General features: G+C 40.8%; 1 protein-coding gene across 21 annotated transcripts in view; it reads left to right on the forward strand.

The window, feature by feature from the left end:
* MCF2L2 (MCF.2 cell line derived transforming sequence-like 2) overlaps positions 1 to 25,943 on the forward strand; it is a 162,559-nt gene that overhangs the window by 105,981 nt on the left and 30,635 nt on the right. For all 21 annotated transcript variants that reach the window (XM_086843978.1, XM_086843992.1, XM_086843982.1 and 18 more), the window contains 6 exons: positions 14,194 to 14,260; positions 15,422 to 15,537; positions 16,892 to 16,961; positions 21,685 to 21,777; positions 22,285 to 22,377; positions 24,556 to 24,681. In XM_086843978.1, the coding sequence (XP_086700104.1) occupies positions 14,194 to 14,260; positions 15,422 to 15,537; positions 16,892 to 16,961; positions 21,685 to 21,777; positions 22,285 to 22,377; positions 24,556 to 24,681 (565 nt within the window). The remainder of the gene's footprint in view (positions 1 to 14,193; positions 14,261 to 15,421; positions 15,538 to 16,891; positions 16,962 to 21,684; positions 21,778 to 22,284; positions 22,378 to 24,555; positions 24,682 to 25,943) is intronic.

A 25,943-nucleotide genomic window follows, 5' to 3' on the forward strand; every position in this document is an offset into this window, starting at 1 on the left:
AACATTTTCTTTGTCTTCACTATTTTCCTATCTTGACTGATCTGCATTTTCTCCAATTGATGTCACTGAAGTAATCACACTTCATCCTGCTTCTGACCTGAAATTACAGTAGGAAATTTTCTATCTGTATCTCTTAATGGATTTTATTTTTTGAGAAACAAAATGTAAAATGGACTTCTTCCCTTCCCTTCCCTTCCCTTCCCTTCCCTTCCCTTCCCTTCCCTTCCCTTCCCTTCCCTTCCCTTCCCTTCCCTTCCCTTCCCTTCCCTTCCCTTCCCTTCCCTTCCCTTCCCTTCCCTTCCCTTCCCTTCCCTTCCCTTCCCTTCCCTTCCCTTCCCTTCCCTTCCCTTCCCTTCCCTTCCCTTCCCTTCCCTTCCCTTCCCTTCCCTTCCCTTCCCTTCCCTTCCCTTCCCTTCCCTTCCCTTCCCTTCCCTTCCCTTCCCTTCCCTTCCCTTCCCTTCCCTTCCCTTCCCTTCCCTTCCCTTCCCTTCCCTTCCCTTCCCTTCCCTTCCCTTCCCTTCCCTTCCCTTCCCTTCCCTTCCCTTCCCTTCCCTTCCCTTCCCTTCCCTTCCCTTCCCTTCCCTTCCCTTCCCTTCCCTTCCTTTCCACTTTCCTTCCCTTCCCTTCCCTTTTTTCCCTTTCCACTTTCCTTTCCCCTTCCCTTTTTTCCCTTTCCCTTCCCCTTTCTTTTTTTCCTCTCCACTTTCCCTTCCCTGTAAGTATAACAGAGTTGGGCATTTTTGACAAAATTTTAAGCAAGGCAACCCTTTCTAGTCCATTTGCACAATGGCTGTAGGCAGACTGTTCTTATAGCAAACTGGCCAAATCCATGGGAGTCCTATCTGCTGCTTTCTTTAGTATCTTACATACATTGACTACTTTGCTGGGATATTATTCAATTTATGTTCAAATGTTATTGTGAAGAATTTGTTTGGTAGGGTGTTCTGTGGTGTGATTTTATGGTTGAAAATCTGATTCATAGATCTATTCTGAAAATGGTTTCACAACCAGTCTTAGAGCCACTGCTGCACCTTTTGCTCTCTCTCCCCACACCCACCTCATGTAGTCCTTTCATAGCCCTTTTACAGGACTGGCAATTGAGCAGCTGCTATGACCTTTTATTTTCTTTTTGTGAGGTTGGTTTTGAGTTGGGTCAATTCCTCTTGCTCACCAGTTTGCCTGAGTGTGCATGCTGGTGTACGCTCACTGTCAAATGCGAGGAAAGATGGAGTGACTGGGAGCATGCAAAGATGCATAGTTGTTCCTTTATAGTTATGTAGTGGATAAACTGATCAAGAAACTCCATCCAAAAAGCTGATATTGGCAATCCCCATCAGATAGGAAACTGAACTTTCTGTAAATTTGGAATATTTTTCTGGTTGATTTGCTTTGGATCTGATAAACCCAGCATTTTTCTAGTCCACCTCACAACATGGGCTGGGACACTGCTGAGCAGTGTTAGTGCTTCATTTTGAAAACAAGGAAGTATGACATCTGTTCCAGGTCTTTCTGACCACAGTTTCACTCTTTACATGAGATGAGCCCCCAGATCTTGCATGTGGTTTTGGTGTTCTCAGTGAGTAGCCAATATGGCCTTGACAGAGATCTCTTACAGGCACACCGATGTGTATCTTGAAGTGATAGGTGTTAGGTGATAGGCAGGAGTTAGTGTTTTTCATGTTTCATTCTCATTCAGGTCTATAACAGCAGAATAATAAGCTGAAAATTGCAAGGCATTGGTGGTTTTATACTCAGGCAAGGCATGTCACATAAGCAGCATAACCCCTGCTTTCTGAATTAAATTCTCAGTAACCTCTCCTACATTTACATTCAGATAGAATTAACTTCATGAATGACCAGTTCCAGGGTTTGGAGTCTGAGCTATAATTTTTGTGACTATAATGAAAGAGAGACAAGTTTGAGGGCTGGCCTTAGCTATCATGTATGCATGGAGCGCTTCTGTACACATGCAAAACAGTCTCCAAGCATGTACACAGTCCAGACTCACTGCTGGTCCTCTGATCATGCACGTAAGTTTTGCTTTACATACTGAGGAAACCTGTGGAGCATCTGGGATCACTTCTGCACACCAGCAGCCAGTTGTCACTTTGCATATTCACATCCTGGAGTGTGCAGCCTGTGTTCCTGAAGGTGTTTTTGCCCTTAAATTACAGCTTCCAAATGTACATTTGGATGTTATTTAAATCAAAGAATCCTTTAGATTCAGTGTATCTTATTATCTGGGTTGGTGTCATTGATCTAGCAAGGACTGAGGACCTTCACAAATCAGTCTGTGCATCACTCTGAACATGAGAATAAGTGTATCACTAAATCATCAGGTTGTATGGGTAGAGCAGGAGCACTTATGCCCTGGGTAAAGAATTAGAAGCTATTTTCAGAATGAGAATATTGTGCCAGAGCCCTATTCTAAATCAGCAATAGCAAAGTTGTGCTGACATTAGGTCTGGGAATTGCTAAATTTAGGTGTGGACTGGTGTCAAAAACACTAGTAGCTCAGGGTGTGCTACTAAAAACTTTGGTGTCCAAGTGCTTATTGTAATCATCAGAGCTGTGTATGGCAGGAAAGAACTAAGTTTCCTGATTTCATTAGCTGTTGGCCAAAGATACAGAGCTTCTACAGGAGGCAGAAATAAATATTAGAATCATAGAATGATGGGCTGGAATGGACCCAAAAATCTTGTAGTTCAACTCCCCTACCATGTCCAGGGAACCTTTCACTAGAACAGGTTGTTTAGAGCCCCATCCAACCTGGCCTTGAACACTTTCAGAGATGAGTAATCCTCAGCTTCTCTGGGCAGCCTGTTCCAGTGCCTCACCACCTACACAGTGAAGAATTTCTCCCTGATATCTAATCTAAATCTGCCTTCAGCTAGTTTAAAACCGTTGCCCCTTGTGCTGTCACTACGGGCTTTGGTAAATGTCTCTCTCTTATAAGTCCCCTATATATTTTGAAAGGCCATAAAAAGGTCTTCCCAAAGCCTTTTCTTTTCCAGTTTGGTCAATGATTTTCCCCCTTTACATGGCATAAGTAAGATCCATTGCAAAGGTTTCCATTCAGTGTATAAATGGAATATATAACAAATTTCATAAAATAGTGTAATATAACACTTCTGTTACAATTGAAAGAAGGTGATTTTGGTGAGTGCTACAGTAGGAGCCCAACAGTATGTCTTTCCAGTCTAATTTCCACGCTTATGAAAACTTCCAGCTAGTAGAGGGGAAGAACTCGGAGTCTACATTTTAAAATACAATCCATGTTCTTGACTTTATCAATAGGCACAGGGAAATGTTTTAGTTCACCAGACTTAATGAAAGTTCAGTCAGCAAGAGAAATTTCAAGAAGCCACAAGCCATTTCTTGTTTGCCATCATCTCTTTCAACTTTTACAAAATCTTTGTTTTCAGAGAAGTTTTCCTGTTGGGCAGATTGGCTCCAGCAGCTACAAGTCTAATTAGAGCCTAAAGGGTTGGGAAGATCTTTGAAGTGAAGTGTATGCTGCCATGTAGGGAGATCTGGCTGCTGATAGAAATCTCTGTAGAATAGCAAGGGGAGAAGTAATCCTACTAGAGTTCCAAATATTTCTGGGAACTGGGAAAATTATTATGAACAGGAGAAAAAAAAAATTCTTATTGTTACAATGCAGGAGTTGACTGAGTGTTCCGGAGGCTTCCTGAAGTCCTTGAAGTCCTTGTATTCTTGCTCCCAAAGAGTCTGGGAGGTACAGAAAAGCTGAAAAAAGCACTCAGTATGTTTTCTTACAAAATTTGCACTTAATCAAGTATCAAAGAGCATTAAGCAGTCACTTCTGCTATTATCTCTCATACCTGCTTGCTATTGGATACTAAGGCTATTTTAATGCTCTTCAGAAATTCCAGGAATTCCTCGACTTGTTTTCTGTGCAGTTGTTCTGCTGCCTGTTGGCTCTGGGCAGGCTCCTGGAATGCAGCTGGCCACATGCACATCCTGGATGGTTGGTTTGGTTTAGGCTCATGGGTGATTAGGATCAGAGGTATCTTCTGTCTTTTCCTGTGTCACAGAAATGTGTGTGTTCCAGTTGAGAAGCACTGAAAATTTCTGCAAGCACATGGTCAATGGGCAGCAATCCCCCTCCTCTTCCTCTGTCTATCCAGGACAGGACTACAGGTCTGCTCCCCCTCAGCCCTGATCCAACTCAGGGTTTACAGAGCACATGCAAAGAAAGGCAGCTCTGTGTTGGCTTAGGATTGCATACATCTTCTCTGAAGAAGCACATGTGGACTTGAAGTTTTATATATTTGTTTCTCCTAACTGTAGCTTGTTCGCCTCTCCATAAAAACCCGACTTTGCTCTGACGTGGCAGGTTGACAGTCTTTGGCCTTTATGTATTTGCATGAAAGACACCTCGAAATCCCAGGTAACACAGGCACAAGCCAAGGAGCAGAGGAAATTAGCCCTGGTATCAGTGCCAAACTGATGGATGGGGAAGGAGAAAGAGAAGGAGAGGCACTGGTGTGATTTTATACCACCTCAGTTCAGGTGGTGCAGCTTTTTCTGTAAAGGGCAGAACAATGACAATCTCCAGGCTGGAAACCACTGAAACAAACCAGGAGCAATCACACCTCTCATCCAGACAGCTGCCAAAGCCTTCCCTTTTCACATTCACACCAGTTTCAATGGAATCTGTTTTTAAACTCTGTAGTTAAAAACATGCAGCTCCTGTGTGTCAATTAGCTCATGAAGGAGTGCTGAGCACTTCACATTGTTATTTACAGCAGCACAAAGAGCACGTCATGTTGCCTAATCAGATGTCAGTGACTTGCACCCACACTGAGCTGATCTAAATAATTGCACGGTTTGCAGGACAGCAGCAGGCAGGACAGAGCAGATGGGAGATCACTCAGTCCCGTGTAGTGAGTGATTTAATGGAGCTGTGATTTATCAATTGCACTGTGCAGTAAATCACTGCTGACTTGACTTCCTGCATTTAACAAGCTGCTCATTAACTGGGAATAGAATAACTCGGTTTGGAAGATTTATGATGTAATCATGTTTAGAATTCTATATTCAGTTCTGAAAATTCATGTGGATTTTTTAATCCAGCAGGAACATTCTTTCTTTGTATGAGTCTAGAAAGGAATTCTAAGAATTTGTACGTACATGACTTGTCTGTCCAGCATCTCCTCTGTAGACTCTGCAAAGTTCCTGTGCATATGCAGATTATTCAATACACTTGTTGGTCTTTCTCTGTAGCCTCTAGTTGGATGACACTGATGCTTTATTTGCATTTCTAGCTATTACAAACCTGTCTTCAAATACTGTTGCCTGGTTAATAGCCATGTTGGACAAAGTAGCATGGACAGTCTTGCCTTTATGATAACTGACCTGCCTCAGAGCTAAACAATGTGACCCTGAGCGTGCTCTTCTTGGTAAAAGTGCCTAAGTTCTATTTGTCTGTGCTGGCTCCCCCAGTAGTTTATCAGGCCAGACTTCCTGTGTGGGCAGAGGACACCAAGAGCTCCAACCTCTGTAAGAGCCGTGCCCGCTGCAGTGCTCTTTCCTCTGCCAGGCAGCATTGCAGCTGCACCCAGCCCCAGCTCTAACTACAAACACTGGAGTGGCAAACAAGGCATTTCCCACGTAGGCAAGGCTTGTGTAAGACCTGCAACAGCTGCTGAGGCTGATAAACCAAGCTCCCTATTCTGGGGAGAAAAGGGGAGGAATGGCTGTCATGGATGAGTCCAGATATCTCTCTGATTGTATTATTTTGGACATTTCCCATTAGGAGCCGCTTAGAGAAAAAAGTAAGAAATCCAAATGCTGGGTAATATCCTTCCACTTTCATGCAATCTGCAATTGTGAGAGTTTCCCTCTGAGTTTCCTAGGGAGTAAAGTGGCCCTCTGAACACATTCACCAGCTGGAACCTATCTGACAGTTCTCAAAAGTTTCTTCCTAAATTTGGAATATTTTCCAAGAGTGTCTCTCCCTCTTTCTCTAAGTTTATCATTAAGTTCTGCAAGCAGTGTTTCGGGGTGTGGCAGACAGGGTTGCTCAAACTATCCCTTAATACATAGATGGGGATGTTGCTGAGAGCTGTGATTCCCAGTCCCTGCTGGGTGGAGTGTGGTAGCTGCAGATGGCAGGATCCTTGCCTGCCCCTCTGGCCCAGATTACAGTGGCTGAGGAAGTGTGACACACAAAAAAGGGATGTTTGTCCTCAGCTGTGGCAGTTCACAACTTACTGACTGATGTAGATGTGCCAAGAAGAGATTAACTAAAATATATGTGTTCCAGTTACTCTTGTAAACTCCATTTGAGCTTGTCAGAATTTTCTCTCCCTGTTCCATTGCTGTTGTCATGTAATTAACACCTGAGTTTATTTCTCCCAGGCCCCAAAGAATACTGATTCTTGAGGATATTTAAAAGCAGAGCCCAAGATACACTAGAGTTTGGGCTGGGGGACCATAGATTGTGAGTCTGGAGCAATGCTGTGTCCTATTACAGGAAGAAGCAGATCTTTCAGGATGGAGTTTTCTTAGTGTCATATCTCAGATAGAAGTCATAGAACCATAGAATAATTTCAGTTGGAAAGGACCTTTAAGTCCATCAAGTCCAGCTGTTACCCCAGCACTGCTTAGGCCTCCACACACGTCCCCAGGTGCCACATCTACACAACTTTTAAATATCTCACAGGGATGGTGACTTCACCACTCCCCTGGGCAGCCTGTGCCAGGGCTTGAAACACAGACCCTCAAAGGATGAGGCATCATCACCAAACCTATCCTCTCATTTCCAAGTGCAACATGAGCTTCCCTGGTAGCCCTCTCCAACATAAACTCAGGCCTGTCTGTAAGATCAATTATTAATTTTACTAATATAACTAATTATCATTCTACCCAAATAGTTCTACAAAGTCTTGCAGAACAAAGCTATCAAAGGCATATCTGCCCTAAGAATCAAAACCATTGATGCTTTTCTCCTCCTGAAGAAGTTGGCCCTTCAGGGTAGAATTTGTGTTGACATTTGCATGAAGTAAACACTAGTTCTCTGTTAAACTTTTGCATCCCAATGGAAAATGGCTCTGTACAAAATGTCCTTGCAGGGACAGGAAGGCAACAAGTGAGTACCACAGGATGGGACATGTTAATCACAGCGTTATCAGAGGTACTCTGCAGTAAGAGATTAGGCTGGTGGAGGAATCTGTAGGGAGCAGTCACATGTGCTAAATCCTTCTCTGTCCCATCAAGACATCCACCAGCAAGGATACCACCTGAGATTACAGAGAATTTTGGAGAGAGGCTGTGGGCATGGTTTAGGTTTACTTAGAGCCTGGCCTCTAGCAGTCAACATGAATTCTCAGTATAAATAGTGTTCATTAAGTTTCCTTTAACCTACTTCTGAGTTTTATATTGCTGGTCTTGTCTGTCTGAAAGTTTTGGGGTTTTACCACTGTAACATTTGCTGTTTTTGAAAAAGTGCTTTACCACCCTGTGTGGGAAAATCCAGCATTGTCAGCCTTTATCAGATGTCTTGCTCAATGAGGTCAGGTGGTAGTTGGATATTGTTGTATTGTGTCTACAAAGGAAAGGAAAAAGCATACAGCATGTAATCTGAAAGTAGTCACTGTCTTAAAAGTCAGGCTGGGCGTAGAAAAATGAGTTAAATGTTTTTTTTCAGAAGTCAGAAGCTATTACATAGCCAGAGACTTTTTTACCTGCTCTATTTTCAACTTTTGTGAAAAAGGCAGCCAGGCAGAAATTACTGCCAGGACACAAAACCCCCATGAATTTCCCACATGAGTAGGACATGCAAAATCTAAAGTGCTTCGTTTCAGAGGCCTTATCTTTTGAATATCATCTGTGACTGATACACACATAAATATGTATCTCACACACACACACACACACACACACACACACACATATATATATATATATGTCTGATATATATTCATAAGGTATGTTCTAATCATTACTAGCTAGAAACAAGTATGAGAGTAAATGTGAATGTTAGTATATTAATTACCTTTACTTTTATGCATATGTGCATATATTTATATTTCCATGTTTTAAAAAGCATTGAGCTTCCTTTCTTGGCTGGTAAACTTAAGTATCCACACTGGTTTCACTTCAGCAGATCAAATCCATCCTTAAGCAAGTGTAGTGAAGAAGTATATCTTCCTCCTCTGTCCTCACTTTAAATCCTTTATGCAATATGGTTTGTTGCTGTATTAGATCTGCCTGGCACTAGGAAATCATGTTTTCTTTTGACTGGGCAATATTTCTTAAGAAGAATACTGAAATCTGAGTAAGTTAATTCCGTGGCCTGCATGTAAATACTCATTATCTCAGACAATGAAAGAAATTACATGGAAGTCTGCACAGTGTGGGAGCAACCTGTTAACCTGCAGTGTCTCAGTTACAAAAGGTATTTCACAATCATGTGTTTGTAGTAGTTTCTATGGATCCCAATTTACTACCAACCTACTACAATCTGCTAGAATGTGACCTAATACTAATAATTCTTAGCAGTTACACTATTTTTGTATATAAATTTTTCAACTGCTCTTAGCTAATTGGTTACTCAATGCTGAGATATCACAGAGCTAAATATATCTTTATTACCAAACAGAAATGGTACAGCTGCAAGATCAAAACCAAAATGACGAGGTGGGCCTGACGGGGAGTTCATAAATATGGGTAGTTGGCAGAACATGTACACAGCCATGTGGTCTGTTATTTTGGCCCACAGCAAGGACCAGTCTGTAGCATCCACATTGTCTAAATGTAGCTCAAATTTGGGTTCTGGGATGCATCTTTTCAGTGTAGATGCACAGTTGAGATGAGAAACAACTCCTGTGTGACTTTTAGTCCTCTATTCATATTATTCCTTTCTGTAGGTGATTTAATTAATTTACCTCTCCATTAACAATTATGCTCTGGTTCCTATAATGTAGGTCAACTAATTAAGATATATAAAAATATTTCCCCAAGGTCATTTGTTTTGGGAACAATGAATGTGGGACAATTCCTTTTATGTGAAGAGTTCAGATCATTTCAGACAAAGCAAAATATTATAAATGGTGGTAAAATGTATTTCTTACAAAGATGAAATCCTTCTGCTCAGAAGAACTTCCATAACAGCTGGAGCAAATCCTTTTGACATTGCAGCAGGCAATCACAATAACTTCAGTAAAGGGCACTAATTTTGAGATGGGGTGGAGTGTACTACCTAAGCCCCTTATGCTACTCAAAGTTACTTGGTTGGGCTTGGTTTGCAGCCATGAATTGTACTTTAAGAATGGTCCTTGTTCTTTCAAGGCATTGCTCTCATTGGAAGAAAAAGGAAAAAAAAGGAGTACATGTCAGAGAAATGAGAACTGTTTTCTGTATCAACTAACAAATACTGTATCAACTAACACGTTCTGTTGAAACAAATGCCCTTACGTCCAGAAAGATCTTTTATTCCACTTTAGGAGGTAAAGCACAGCAACTGACTCATTACTCAAATTTCATTTAAACTGTTGCACAACCTCAGTTGAGAATACTTTTCAACTGAAAAAGGCCTTTTTAGCACTGTGAGAAACAAAAAAAAAAAAGTCCTCTTAAATGCAATTATGTGGATGGAATGGAAGTTTCTTCTGCTCAGCTACTGACATGCTGTCATTTTTTTTCATTCCATAACACTGAGATAATTTTGAGATTTTACGATTTGACCAGTCTTAGAATTTCTTGTAGTGATTTAAATTCTTCTATTCTATTCTTCTATATTCATCTAATTCAAAACTGGATGTGATATTTATTGCTGATTCTATTTCAACTGCAACAGTGAGACTTTCATCTTATACTACCTACAAAGAAGACACCATTGCAAAAAAATATAGTTTTGTTAAATTTTATTTACATTCAGAAACAGAAATTTCACAGTAGTTAGAACTAGCCAGAGTGTTGTACCAGGGAGGTTTTCACCACTGTGCTCATATTTGCAAGCCAGTAAATTACTCAGACTTCCCTTAAGTTCAAGTCTATCCAATGTTGATATTTTTTTCTGTGTTTATGTTTTCATTACACTGCACACAGCTTCTTTCAGTTCTTGCTATTGTGTTTGAAGCCTCAGTTATTAAAAGAACCAGTATTTTCAATTTAAGTACCTCTCTATCTATATTAGGTATATTTATAAAAATGATGAAGTGTGTTTTGTATTAATTTATTAAATGAAATATTTTGCTCTTACATACCTATGTTCTGGGTGTTGAAAATATTCCTGTTTCATCTGCTAGGCACCATGTGTTTTTGTAAGACAGGTATGGAGAGCTCATGTATGAGTGCCATTTCTGCTGGTTCCACACCTGTCATGCAGTCAGGTTTTCTGCAGCACAATAATTTTGGAGCACCAGTTATGATTTATGCTGGGGGTTCTTTTCAGAAAAGCTCACTGGTTTAATTTTAATGGATGTCTTTAAATTCTCTTCTGGGAAAAGACTGCCTATCAGGACAGGCATGTGTGGTGGTAGCAAATCCTGGCATAGAAACAGGATCTGTGAGTGGAGGTGGGCCAATGAGTTTGTTAGAGAAACACAGCTATGGAAACAAAAATCCTGAATTAGCTTATATTGTCATCGGAGCAGGATGCACAAATAGTAACTGTATGAGGACAAAGCAATTGAGATTTAGCCAGAGGAGATATTAATAGGCTGTGGTAATCTCTAGATAATATTCCTGCTTAGTGTTTCATTATATTTGATGGGGTTTCTTAAGGCAGCACGTATCACAGCAGAGAAATCATCCTGCCAAAATTATTGTGAGAAAGACTTGCAGAATTACCTGACACCCCTGGGGATCTTGGCCAACCACTCAGTTATGTTTCTTTTCCCTTCTGATACTAAAGAAGAAGGAAGGGGAAAGAGTTTCTGAGATGAAATGGTCTGATATGCATCTGCTTTATGGTCACTGGGGTGAGTACCTTCCTAGAAGTGTGCTCTCAGTTACCCAAAGAAGCCAGCTCAGATAAATACCTACTGACAATGTTTTGTTGCAACAAAACGATACAGTGCAGGGTAAGTTTATACTTATAGCAACAACACTGCTAATTGCTATTTGCACAGTCCAAATTGATATAAATAGCTACCTTTGATCTAAATACCAGCAAAGGCATGGGCTGATAGAAAAATGCATCTCTAAAAGCCAAGGGTGATAATTAATGCCAGTTTACCTCAGTTTCAAGGTTTCACTTACAGCCTCGCCTAAAAACAAGTCTTTTCCCAATGCTTTGTTTTCCATTACAGCTCCTACATTCTCACCCTTGCTGAGGAGTTTCCTCTGTGAAGTATTTTTTTTACTTCACTGCAGCATGGCATGGCTACTGGAGACAGGACTATTGAAAAAGCAGAAAGAATTTTCTTATTACTTTCTCCTTTCTTATCATCCATACCGTGCAGGCACTTCAGAGCTTCCCAGAGCTGGGAGTGACAGAAAGTGGCTCAATGTGTGACATCTCAGTAGTGCAGGGCCACAGGATATCACAGCTGGTCAAGTGAGAAAAACCTGCTCAAATGACACCTCTGTAAAATCCCCCACGTGGGAAATGTTGTCTCGGTGTAGCCAAGGCCACAATGTTTCCTTAGAAACCCAGAGCAATCATTCAAGGAAATGTGAGCTAGTTCATGCATTGTAATTGTGTTCCACACCAAGAAGTTTCCTTTGCAGGAGGAACATCTGACAACACTGTATCACTGAGTCTGTGTGTGATCCCTGCCCCAAACACACCCTAATTCAGCCCCTAATTCAGGGGCTCTGCCATACACAGGGCTGTGCCAGGTTGGTGGTGGCTGAGCTCCCTGTGCTAAGATGTTTAATTCCCTCCACAGAGGGAAAGCTGGCCTTGACCTCCTGAGCAGTGTTTCACATCACTATTTCCGTGTCAGGAAAGCTACTGAGTCAGGTATTACTGGGACCAGAGTATTCCACCTTTGGCTAACTCTGCTGGTTTTGTGAATCTCTTTGTTTCACTGGGGAAGGAGCAAGTATACTGGAGTGGAATGAAGTTTTACTACCAACAGGGATGCCTATAGATAGGACCTTAGGGATTTCTCAGATTCTGACCTTCAGGTCAGATGTCTGATGCTTTACCACCCCTGCTGAGATGGCCTGTTTTCTTGGGAATGATCCTGGTGAGGAGTTATTCTATCCCATAAACTTCAGCCAGCTCAGAGTTCTGTTGTGTTTGGACTGCTGCCATGCAAACCTCAAATTCTTGTAAAATTTTCTGAAATGAATGAACAATACAGCATGGAAGTTCTCCCCTGCCCCTTTACCTCACACATCCCAGTTACCCTAGAAATAACTTCTTAGTCATGCATGTCAAAGGTGAAAAGGGGGTGGGAAGAGCTGCCTGTGACAATAATCCTGTCAATTGTTGCCTCCTATTTTCATTAAATGGGTTACTGGCAGCAGGTGTGTGCTGAGTTCCCCTCATTGCCCATGACAGTCACGGAACTCCTGTCCTGGCACTATCAGCAGTGGAACATTTTGGGGGGGTCTCCCAAACTGGGGACACCTGAGGGGGAACAGAGAAAGTCACCAGGAGCCCACAGCCAGTGCAAGAGTGGCCAATGGGACCTGAGTGTGGCCAGGGGAGCACTGGTACAGCCAGCACCCATTGCTCTACCTTGTGCTAGACCCTACAATTTAAGGCATTATGTCAAGACAACTATGAAATCCCAGCTATTTTATAACAAAACTTGAAACATCAGTTGAAGGTAAGGGCTAGTTTTTTCAGTATTTATAATGTTTCTCAAGCAGTGGTCCATAAAGGAGCAATAGCCTTTGAGACCTGAATAAGTGGTCCCCAGGTAGCCTACAAAACCACATTTCCTTGAAAAAGGACTGGGAAAATCCAAAGGGAACCAGTGGATCTATTGTAGTAGCCAATTAATGTTTTAGTCAGTGCTTTTGCATTTCAAGCTGCAAGCCACAATATGGCTATTTTATTTTCAAATGCTTGAATAAACCATTCAAACGAGGCTTTATCAGAAGTGCAATTGTTTTTTAACCTCAAAAAGGACAGCCTAATAAATTGTGGAGAATGAGGAAAGCCCCTTATAGTGAATGCAACAGTACAGAAGTGACTCACGATCTAAAGCACGAGCAATGAGGGGGTCTGGCTGATGGTGTGACTGTTGTGTGACACAGAGCCAGGTGAGCAGGCACAGGCAGTGTGTGCAGGGAGATGCAGGATGAATGCACGAGCTGGTATTGATGCCAAGAGGTGCCTACACTTCACTGGCCTCATGTTGTGTGCTGCTCATGGCTGGCCACACTCTAGTTCCTCTAGACATTATTCCCTAGTGTCCTGAGGATGTGTTTTGGCTTGAGGTAGCTGTGCTTAAAGATTCTCGAGAAGCACAAGCCAGGAGAAGAACACCAGGTATTTGTCCTTTCCTGCTGCTTAAACCTCTGGAGGAGCTGGCCTGAAAACGTTGCAGATAGCAGTACTAAAGACAACACTTTCTGGATAATATGGGACATTTGGTGGATAAAAACATGAGAGATGTAATGCAATTGTATTTCAATATCTAATTAGTTATTTGTCCAAAAGTGAATTGGTTACATTCATGTGTCTGTGAAATAAGTCAGGAATCTTCAATATGTCTTCAAGTTACCTAGGAGCATTAAACTAATAATAGAAATGAAAAGTCTAAAATGTAGTAAAAATATTTTACTTTAATCTACTTTCATGTTTTCAGACTTCTGACATCATCCTGTTGCCTTGTTTTGCATTGTATTAAAGGATGGAAGTCTAGTCACTGATTTTGTTTATTTTATAAAAGAAATTAAACAGAAACATTAGCATGGCTCTGAAGTATATTTTCATTTTATTGAGTATTAGTTATTCTTAGAAGATAAACCTTTTTTGTTTTCCTTCTTGGGATTTTTTTTTTTTCAGTTTGCAAATGTAAAAATGACAAAAGAATCCAAGATAAAATTTAAAATGAACTGAAAAAAAATTACAGTCCAAAATGTGTTTAGGTCTTTTAATCTTATCAACAAGGCACAACATTGAAGAATTGAAATGACCTTCAGAGGGTTTTTGTGTGTAGTTAAAGGCATAAACAGGAATATGTAAGGAATATAAATTTTTTTTTCTTTCACATGTGCTTGGTTAACACTATGACTCTCGACCTTCTTGTCTTTCAGCCACATAATCAATGAGCTGATAGAAACAGAACGGGTTTATGTAGAAGAACTTCAAAGTATAATAGAGGTAAGAAACTCTTCTGAAATTACTTTTTGGTGCTTAACCTCTAAGTCATCACTGCAGGTGCACATCCTTCATGGGCTGAGCACTCCCACCTCCTGTTTATAACACACAGGCTGTGTTGGCAAGATAGCTCAGCCTTGGAGATGGAGAATGGGAAGGATGTTTTGAACATCCTTCCTCAGGACTTAAAGGAAAAGGCTTAAAGGGCCTTCTGTGGCCTAAGCCCACAGAATGACAATTTGCATGGTTCTGAAAGTTCTGGACAGAAAAGGAGTTAATAATGTCTTTTCAAAATATTACCAATAGGTCTCAGAAGCAGCACCTTTGATGTTCATGAGACCAGACACTAAATTCTGTGAATGTACATTTGGAAAATTATTGAGAAAAAGGAAGGTGCCCCTCCTGCTCTTCTTTATTATCCCATGTTGTCCTTGAACACAGAAAAAAAAATGCAGCTCATGCTGCAAATTTAATTCTTGAGCTTTTGAAACCCATAGGATACCAGCATACTCAGTGTGTGTGGGGTCTGAGGTCCTTAATCTGTGGGAGGATCAGAAGCTGAGTAGGGATCAATCATGCTTATATTTGGGTGGGACTTTAAGGACATGTGGTTGGTTCTTTATTGCATTTGTTCCATGGGAGCTGGCAGCTCTGGTAATTGATATATTACTCCTGAGTTTAAAATCAGAATGTTCTTCTCTCAAAGCTATTATTGAAGAAACACAATCCAGTTTTTACAAGAAACAAACAAAAAAAAATAGTCAAACCAAATACCATGGTTCAACAAATAAATCCAAACTAACTCTTGTGCAATGAAGCAGGGTAGCAGAAAGGTATCTGTCTGTCAGTCTTAGCAGTCTCCATCCCTACATGACCCAAATGGCTTTTGAATCCTAGACACATAATTTCATCTATTTTTTATTAACCTTGTGACCTGTGGTCATTTGTGGTTAAAATGTGTTTGCACAGTTACAGGGTAAAATCTCTGGGGAAAACCAGAAGCATCAGAAATTCATGGGAGCAACAAAGCAGCAGGCATGGGAGAAGCTTTGTTTGCTCTGTGGAGAACAAAAGCACATGGACTTTGGAGTTTTCCAGTGCCTTGAGCAAGTACTTCTTCCCTGGTGAAAACACACTGGTTTTATTTCCCACTCTTCTCTGCAGGGGTACGCTTCAGAAATGGACAATCCCAATTTAGTACATCTGATTCCATCTGCACTTCAGAACAAGAAGGAAATCCTTTTTGGGAACCTCCCAGAAATCTACTATTTCCACAACAGGTACATGGGAACTGGTGGTTGTCCTGTATCCTTGTGTGCCACCACCATGTCCAGTCTTTTTCTCTCGGGTGCTTTGTCATGCTCACATGTACAGTGACAGGAAAAGTTATCCTCACTTGGTCTCTGTGTGTATCCTATATACCCATGTGTAGAGAAACCCTCCAAGATCATCTATTTAATCTTTTTTTGGTGAAGATTGTACCTTTTGTGCATTTACAAGTGATTTCCTCTGGCAGGATTAATTTTGAATGCCCCCTGTGGTCACTGTTTTACCACCTCTTGGTACACTAGTAGACATCACAGGACTAAATTCTGGTATTTTCTGTCTGGCAAAATACCTTTGTGAGGAAGTTTTCTTAGTTTTCAACTTATTTGTCCTGTATTTCATTTGATATCAGATATTTTTCATATTTATATCAGATCAGAAGACATTATATATTTGATACCACCTTTCTTCATTTCCCTTATATAAGATCACAAACCTTTCCAGAAGCCATGTCCATAGTGTGGACAAGGAAATCCAGAGCCCATAACTACAGAATACAAGTTATGAACAAGATTTACCCTCTTGCAATCGGCTTTCAAAACACAAAGCTTAGAGCAACTCCTACAAATTTCCTGCTTTTCCTAGCCTTGCTTGAACAAAACTGGCTATAACCAGACTAGGAATTTAGGAATTCTTTTGAATAATAGTTGCCTGTAAAATGTAACAAACAGTTGAACAAAATAAATTTTAAAAATCTCTTTTGCAAGTCTTAATATTATGCCAGAGTAGTTAATACATAGTAGAAAAATAATTTTTGAGTTTATATATAATTATCAAACATTGTGTCTTCCATTTGGAGAAGGATGTTCCTCTCCCTTTGCAAGCCCAATTTCCCTAAAGGGAAAGCCCTTTCTTTCCCTAAAGGTTTAGTGAATTGACTGTCACTGCAGAAGCCTTTGGACTACATCCCATGTTTTCACTGCTTCCTGATTGAGCAACTGCATCTGATAGAGCATTCCTGTCTGTTCTAGCTGTTCTGAAAAATCCTTGTACCCAAGTGGAAAGCAGGTATTTGGGCTACAGATTGGAAACAAATTTCAACAGCAAGAGGAATCAGATGTAGCAGATGCTTTTGAGTAGAGAAAATATGATAATATTTGTGATTTAGGGAATCAGGTAACAGCTACATCCTGTTTTTCTAAGATATATATTTCTTGGTGTATCAGAACTGTTACCTTCCCCACTGGATCCTCATATTACTAAAAGGAAGGCTTTAGGTTGCATTTACGCAGAAGCTAACACACAATATGTGTAAAATCAACAATCCTAATTTTACATTACTCTTTGCTCTTTTTTTCTCCCTCATAGGATTTTCCTTAAGGAGATAGAAAATTGCATTGAAAACCCTGAGCTTCTTGCCCGGTGCTTTTTGAAAAGAGTAAGTATATCCTTTTCCAGGTTTCAATGAATATCTATGGTCTTATCCTACAGTACTTACAGATTTACTTCCATCTTTTCACTCTGTTTGCTTTTGTTAATGAAGGAAACTCCTCTAAGCAGCTATTCCCAAATTAAGCCACAGTTACCAAGCATGTATTCTGATATCTCACCCTTTACCTGGTTTACTGACGGGAACAAGTCTGTTACCAGTGTTTTACAAGTATTTTAAGTCCCATTTAAAAGAAAAAACCCAACAAATAACAGTGATCCAAATGTTTGACATGCTTTTCATATCAGACACATCTGTAGCAGGAGTCTGATGTAACCCCGACACCACCCTGCAGTAAATAAGCAGAGGAGGTATCGGTGTCGCAGCAGGTTGCTCTGAGTGCGGACAACACATCCTGTTCCAGCTTTATCTTATCTCTTCTCTGCACTATTCAGGACACTTGGTCCCCTAGAACTGTCCCAGCAGAGTCTGTGCTGTCCTTGCATGGACCCCCCCAGCTCCATAAGACTCTGTGAGGTGGATTCCTTCACTTCTGCACAAAACAGGTGGGATTCTCCCCTCTGCTGCGAGGTGCCTCTCAGTGCCCAAGTGCTGCAGCTCTCTCTGAGAGCTCCTGGTGATGTCCCTCCTCCACCTCCACCCCCACTCAGCCTGACCATTAGTTCTTTCCTGCAACACAACCAAAGGTGCTTGTTTTTATAGCACTCCTTCAGGGGCCCTACTAATGAAAAAAAAAAAATCTGTTTTGGTGGTTTGCTACTGCTTTCAGAGTTTGACAAAACTGTGTGAATAAGGCTCTGTGTTTTGCACAGGAAATGGAAGTGGCATGAGAAATGGGGAAATCTGTCCACTGTAGTCAAAAGTACCTCCTGCTTCTACTGTATACTACAGGTAGCATTTGCTGCTTTTCCAGAGCACACGTTAAATACAGACAGATTTGGATGAATCAGTCAGAGGTGCTGAGCACTGCCACATTACTGAGATTCAGTGGGAATTATGAGCATGTGATACTTGCAAAGGGTATGCTTCCAATTTACAAACAGGTCAGGCCAGAGAGAATCATACAAGTGTAAATGTGATTATGTGTTCATTGGATTATTTTCTGTTTAACAACGAAACATTTAGAACTTGAGTAAATGACACTGCTAAGGCATATGTTGTTATCCTAGGATTCAAATGCTGGGCAGGAAAATACTGTGGTGAAATAATTATGCAAAAGAGGATAAGCAGTCTTTGAAGAATGCAGACCTTTGAAACCCAGGAAATGTAAAATAGTCCATGTGTTGCATATATTCTTAAAGAATGCAGCTAAATAAAAATTCTTGGTATAGAATTGTTCCTATGATTCTGCAGAAGGTTCAAATTCCACATTTAAATATTGTAGCTTTTGTCTCTCTGTAAAAGCAGCTGTTAAGCCCAATTCTTGTCACTATTTTACCAATATGAAAACAGCACTAAAGCTGAGGTTCAGGTATGAACTGAGAGAAAACCAGTCCCTCCATCGCCTTGGCTCATCAGTTTCTGTGGCCTGGTCAAACCACACTAAATCTATCAAATAAGAGGTTAAATCATGCATTTGCTTTCTCCCTACTTCAAATTTCACACTAAGACAGCACAAGCTTCTCTCTTGAGATGTCTCTGCTCGCACAGTAGCACCTTTGATTCGAGAACTTGCCCTTATGTTCTGTTTTTAGAAGAAGCCACATAAAGTCCAGAAATGTGTTGTTTCTGTTGGACTGCCTTTAGGAGGCACAAACAAAAGTCTGGTTGTGTGTTTGTGTTCCCCATGATTTGGCAGCTTTTTATACCTTCCTGCTGAGCAGTGGCTTCTGGCTGCCCGTGAGTTACGACTGTGCTTGCTATGACAGGGGGAAACAGAAGCAGCTGCTGTTCCAAGTGATGCTGAGTTCTGGGAGGAAACTCACATTGTCGCAGGTTCTCCTTCTTTCTATGGGTGTGGCCATCCTGCCACAACAACAGCCTAAGCCTATGATTAGAAACAGACAGTTATTTTTTAGATTCAAACTTTGAAGAGTTTTACCCTGACTGACCACACTGGGCCTTTTCAACCCTGATTCCAGAGCTGCTTGAAAGTATCCTGAGAGCTGCAGTGAGACACTCTGGTGCCAGAGTCACTCCATTCCTGGCCAATCATTCCTCTGCCATGTCCCCACACACTCTTCCCCCTCCACCAATGCCACCTGACCAGCTGTCACCATGAATGTGAACCCTTCATCTCAGGTGAGGGGAGAAACAGCCTGTGGAGTCTCTCTCTGGCTTCTCTCTGGCTTTGTCTCCTGGAACACAGCAGCAGAATCTGGTAAAAGATGAGGCAAAAATGCCTTTCTTGTCCTCCCTCCCACTTTGCCTGACCTCTTTTAGGGCATGATCTTCATATGAGCTAAATTACAAGTGAGCCAGCTCAGCTTTTCCATGTGGCAGCTATTTTGCCATCACCAAGATGCTTGACCTTACTTGCAGCTCTGTGTGCCCAAGGACTACACAGGTTTCAAAGACAGGAGGGAATATGCACTGAATACCTTGCAGAATGGGTCTTCTGGTGCTTTATCAGCAACAGGAGGGACATGCTGGGCTGATCTGATGTACAAAGAAAGGGCTGTGAAGGAGGAAATCTTACCAAGCCAAGGCAGGAAAGCCCAGGATGGAACCAAAGGTGTGTCAGACTGCTTACGAAAATGTGCCAGGTGATGTATCTGGCAGGAGTGATTCACTGTGGATTACCACTGTTCACTTATTCATATTGCTAACCTTATAAAAAGGAATAGTTTAATAGGAGCCAGCAGTTGGACATTTAGTCATTCAGAGAGAAAGAAGCTTTTAGAAAAGGAATCTGCCTGTGAAAGGACAGTAGCAGCTGACCAGAAACCTGTGAGTTAGATTCAAATGTCTAAATTCTAGACTAATGCAAAAATTATTCATAAATCAGCAGTCAAAAAGGTAATTTTAATTGTGTATATATGACATGGGCATTGGAGATTATAGAGCTCTCAGGGTCCAAAGAAGTGTGGAAAGGAAAAGCTTTACAGGAGAGAGGAGCATGGTGTAAAAGTACCAGCAAGAAGTCAGAACCTTTACAAGTGAAGATAGAGATGTGTGGATTATTTAGGACTGAGATTTGAATAATTAGACAATCAATTACTTCTTAGCATTTTAAAGTCTGAGCTTAATTCTATTCCTAACACTATTGCAAAACTTAAAGCTGTAATTAAATATGTAAGTATCTGCCTGAGTAGGTGTCACTGATTTAGGCAGCAGTAGATTGCTCTGGTGTAGGGTGGTTCCACTATGGCAAATTACTGGTAAATTGTTGGTTATTATGCCTTTTCTTTAAGTTTACTTGGTTCTTTTCTCTTATTCCTAATAGTTCTCTTGTCTGTTGCTCTCTCAATTCTTACCCAGTCCAGTTAGGTTTCTGTGGGCCAGGATGAGATTGTAATGCTTGATTATGCTTTGTTGCTGTTTTTACTTCTGTGGGATTTACCCCCTGTTAACTTCCCTCCAGGGCAATATGTACAAACAATTCTATTTTTGTGAAGAAAAGTCTGCACCTATTTTAAAACAGCACCACTAATAATCCATTGAGTTGCAACAGAAGAGGTTTTTGTGTTGCATAATCCTTGACACAGTGTGGTGTTACGTGTCACAGCTCTGATTTCACAGCTGATTCATCAGGGTGATGTCAGGATGGGTCTCTAGAGGAAGACAGCAGCAACACTGATTTCTTCTGGTAACTGTACAGAGGGAAATGATTTCCCTGCAGCAGGAGTGTATGGGAACTGCCTGGTAGGCTGGAAGCATAGAGGAAAGCACAGATCCAGGAATTGCTGAGATTTATTTTTGGTGTTTGATTTGCTGAGGTCAGATCCAGCAGGGCAGGTGCAGATGAAGGTGGGAAGCTCCCGGCTGGCCGGGCACAGCCAGCCCAGCTCAGGAGCCCCTGGCACTGCCCTGTGGCCACCTGGGTGCACAGCCAGCAAGGCCAGGACCTGGCAGAGGAGCACCCACACAGCCCAGGGAGCTCAAACACCCTCTCTGGGCTTTTCTAGAGATGGTCTCTGTTTTCACTGAAGTCAGTGAGATTTTTGCCATGGCCCTCAGTGAGAGCACTTGGAGTGTAGTCAAAACTAAATAAAATTAATCCACCCACTTCTAATTTGGAGAGAACAGGGTTTAAGTACATCCCCCTGCCTGGCCTGGGACACCAACAAGACAAACTTCCTCCCTTTTAATTTGTCCTTGTACTATTGAGAGCCAACATTATTTTTGAAGTGTGTTGAACTGGTAAACCTTAATTATCATTAACAATTACAGTCTGCACCAGTATTGTTAATAAAGTTTAAATTTCAAATGTTCTTTTTTGCTTTGTTTTTTTTTTTTCCCCAAACAATCAATTCACCTCCCTGAAAAAGATGCTGGTTTTGCTGTTAGATTATGTGTCTTCCAGTCTGCAGTCTCCTTGCTTTGTGTGAAAAGTGAAGGAAAAAAAAAATAATGTCATTTTCAGATGTATTTAACTTAATCAGAAGTAAAAAGCAGGTTTGGTGGTTTCAGTATGTTTTTACATGCAGAATTATTTTCATGTGATAATTACTTGATGTCTTAGGATGGAAGGTAAGAAAAAGTGTGATTCAAGAAAGACACTGTCTGGATTCTTTTTCCTTCCCTTACCTAAACTCTTCTTTTCTTGCAGAAGGAGGACCTTCAAATATATGAAAAATACTGTCAGAACAAACCAAGGTCTGAAGCTCTCTGGAGACAGTGTGGAGACAGCACTTTTTTTCAGGTGGAATTTCATTGCAGACTATCAGTGCAAGACCCTCAAAGCTCGTTTTCCTTGTGTATCTCCATTCTTTAGAAAACCTAGAGTAACACACAGATTTTTCTGCATGCTTCTTATACCGATGGCAGGTGCCCAGTGTGTGTCAAGGTGCTCTCTACAGGAGACTGGGTAGGGAGAGCAGTGGGTAGATTTCCTGGACAGGAGCCTGACTCTGCAGGCTATACCCACACCAAACAAGTGCTGGCTTCTTTGCAAATCCCAGCAGATTGCAATCTTATCAGCAGGGAATGCCAGATTTCGACACCAAGTTGAACCTAAACATTAGCTCTTGTTTAGATATATTTTCACTGTGGTATAAGTAACCCGGAAATTCCTATGCAGATGGAACAAATTTCTCTCTCAATTAATTCACAGACATATAATCTTCAGATTGTCAAAGGATAATTATCTTGGTGACTTGCCTGTGTTTCAAGAAACAATTTTATTTTTCTTCTGTGTTGCCTCCTACAGGAATGTCAGCGCAAGTTGGATCATAAGCTCTCACTTGATGCTTATCTCTTAAAGCCAGTCCAGAGAATCACCAAGTACCAGCTGTTGCTAAAGGTAAATTCTCCATGACACTGCAAAGAATCCCAGTGTAGAGCTTGCTTTACTTCCAGAATTGCATATCAGTCAGGACTACCTGGGAACAAAGCCTCACTCAGTTCTTTAGCAAACACTCAGCATTTTTTAGTTGTAAAATGGTAGAAAACAGTCTGGTACAGGAACTTGTATTTTAGATTGGGAACAACCATTACTTACTACTTATACTAAGTAATAGCAGTGTAGTATTATAGGTACTCTATATAAAGCAAGACATTTTACTTTTTAAGATAGTATTTTATTGTCTTATTGTTTTATTTTTTTTAAACAGAAATTGAACTTGACTTTATTGTATCAGTATATGGTCTTACAATTTGAAAACATGAACTGATATCTTAAATCCTGTCTGTAACATCTGTCCCTGTTTAACAAAACTCTTTCAGCTCTCTGCACTGCTATTTTCCCATGGTTGTGACTCAAACCTTTCAGAGGGAGCCACTCCCTTTTGCTGTTTCTTTTTAAAAGACACAGCTAGGAACAAATTGTAATTTTTCCACAGGGTGAATATGTGAACTTCCCTCTTGATTTGGCTGGAACCATGAATGGTCCATGCTTGAAATTCTGGTCTGAACTGGGCAATAGAAATTATATATACACTCAAAACAATGATTTTTTTTTTTTTCTTTTTAAGGTGGTGTCTTAAATTTCTGTCTCCATCTGCTCTTAAAAATAATATTTACTGACTTTCCCTATGGGAAGGTCATGAAGATAAATTACATGTTGCTCCCAAGCCTCTGGACTTAAAGTAGTGTTATGCACTGTCATGAAATTTAGCATTGAAATTTGCAATGAAGATTTTAGGTTGCCATTTAACTTGCTAATAGCTGCTATGGCACTGCTCAAAATGTGCCAGTATAAACCATGGGAAGACGTGGTTGGCCATTCTTGTACATTATTTCTGTGAACAGCTTACATTATTGACTTAATGTAAAAGTACAGAATCCAAATATTGAACATGGGTATTGACAAGGATGCAACTCCAGTGATTCCTGTAGATTTACATCAACATAGTCCAGAAATAATTTGAACTCTATTTCTTGATACTATTCTGTGAAAAGGGAAAAAAAATCTCAAGGTCTCCAGGAAAGCAAGAGTAAACCAGATTTTACTTTTAATTTTAAATACGACTGTAAATAAAGCCAAGATTAGATCAAGGAGTAAAATTCTCAAGCAAAACAGGTCTCAGCCATTTGGGCTTGAAGCTGGTCAGACCAGTTTCGTACTTAGCAACAGCACATTGGCACTGGCATTTACTTTGTCAGGGTTTATGAGATCTGGGAAGATGGTGCAGTCCTTCCCTGGCTGCAGGAGCATTTAAAAGTGTCGAAAAATGGAATCCAGTGAAAAATTGGTAACAAACAAGTGCTTAAGAAGCTGTGTGCCTTGAGTGGTGAGCAGACTGGATTTGAATTTTGGGTCACAGTTATTGCAACCCTCTGGTTTCAATCAGTTTAGCTAATATGCTCATGCTGATAAAAACAGCATGATCACTGTACAGAGATCCATTCTCATCTTAGGAAATGTGCAGCAGGTACTACAGGAATGCATCCTGCTTTTACCTTCTAATCCCTGGTTACCCAAGCACTTGAAGAGAGACTGCTGCTGTTTGGGGTTTGCAGGAAATACTTTTTTGCATCCTTATTTTACAAGGAACACAAGTGCCTCAGCTTTTGGATTAAAATATTTCCAAACTGAAAATGTGGAATGTCAAACTTGCCAAACTCAGACTAGAAATTCATATTTTAACAGTGATAGTAAGTACCTTGTGGAACTAATTGCAAAAGAAAATTGGGAATTGTCTAATACCTGAAATAATTATATTGAGTTTCTGTTCTAGCAGATGTGAAGGAAAAAAAACCCTGGATGCAATTCTATGACATGCAAGGAGTTCATTGTAAACATGTCAGAATGGTCCTGTCTCATCTTAAATAAACTCTTTAAACTTGAAAATGTTCAAAAGATCAAAATATGTGTCCTCAGTGACCACCCCAGTGAATGTCATATTTGGGGATTTTGGGGCTTTTTTTGCTCCTCTTTTGTTTTCCGCTAGTTATGCAACACAAATTCCAGGGAGGATCATCCTACTGTGTCTTCTGGTATCAGAAGTTCTCAAGTATTCCCCATATCTTTTTTTATCAGGAAATGCTGAAGTGCAGCAAGAATTCAGAAGGTACTGCTGAATTGGAAGAAGCCCTGGCCACGATGCTAGATATCATCAAATCAGTAAATGATTCCATGCACCAGATAGCAATCACAGGATATGAGGTAATTGCTGCTGTTGTTCCTACCCTGGTCTGAGCCATCCCATGCTCCTGTCATCACTGATCATGCTGTGCCTGTGGCTGGTACTGTGCTTTAGGGAGCCTGTGCCACGTTCTGGAAGGATGTCACTCAGTGGTGTGTTGTGATGACCAAAAATACATCTCAGCACACCTGTCATGTGGAGCTGGGGTGTGAATGTGGGGACACAATGGGGCAAATGCAGGACTTTTGAGTAATTGCACCCAAAACTCATTTGTAGGTAAGAGGTGCAAGTGTGGCAGAATGAAAGAAATTTGCTGAAATTTTGTGACTCCTGTGCAACTCAAGTGTTTTCAAATCTTTTGCACTTAGGGAGAAAAAATTGGCTTTCATTTAAAGTGGGTAATGGAATCCATGCCACTGATTGGCAAGCTTGTTATCTGAAATGTGAAATAACAACCAGGGTACAAATCAAAGGGCACAAATATATACCTCTGCAGAAGCTCCATTGAAGTCATATGACTTTCAAGAACTAGCTGATTACATAAAATGAGCCCTTAAGTGAGAAGTGGAAGTGATTGACACATAAAGAAGAAAGAAGCTTGGCAAAATGAGGCCTGAGAATCATGTGGTTGCCCTTTTTGAAATAGCTGCAGGGTAAAAATGTCAAGAAAGAAACAATATACTGAGTATTGTTCAAAGAATTGTTACATCACAGTAACAGGCTTTAATCCAGACAAACTATTTTGTGTGAAATCTGACTTCCTGAGAAGGTGTTGGGGCTATACAGATAATGTCTGAGCGGGAAGAGTTATTCTGGTTTTCAGAATGGGAGTGTCCTCAGAAGTTTTGATTTCTATAGTTCTATTCTGTGAAAGTGCATCTGCATCTGGTAGCTGAGGAACCCATGCCTGCTGCCAGCATGACTTTATAAATAAATTCAGTGCTTGCTCGTTTAACTGCTTCTCAGAGATCCACTGCTGCACACAGCTGGAGATGCTCCTGTGGACTGTGCATTTCCTTTGGGATGAGAATGTGAGTTCTGCCTGCAGTAGCTGGACTGGGTTGAAGGTGAAACAGGCCACCTCATTTTACTGGTAAACACTGAATAGGCACAAATAAATAAATAAAACATCACATAATCCATTCTGGTCATGGCTGAGTTTGAGTGTCTCAGATACTCATTTTAGAAAAACTCTTTAGAGCCTGTACATTATTATTGCAGACGTGAACCAGTCAACATGGGCATGGGAAGCTCATGGATGCAGCACACATTTTAGCTCCCC

The sequence above is a fragment of the Cyanistes caeruleus genome, chromosome 10, assembly GCF_971803275.1.
Source record: "Cyanistes caeruleus chromosome 10, bCyaCae1.hap1.1, whole genome shotgun sequence".
NCBI classification, from domain to species: Eukaryota; Metazoa; Chordata; class Aves; order Passeriformes; family Paridae; genus Cyanistes; species Cyanistes caeruleus.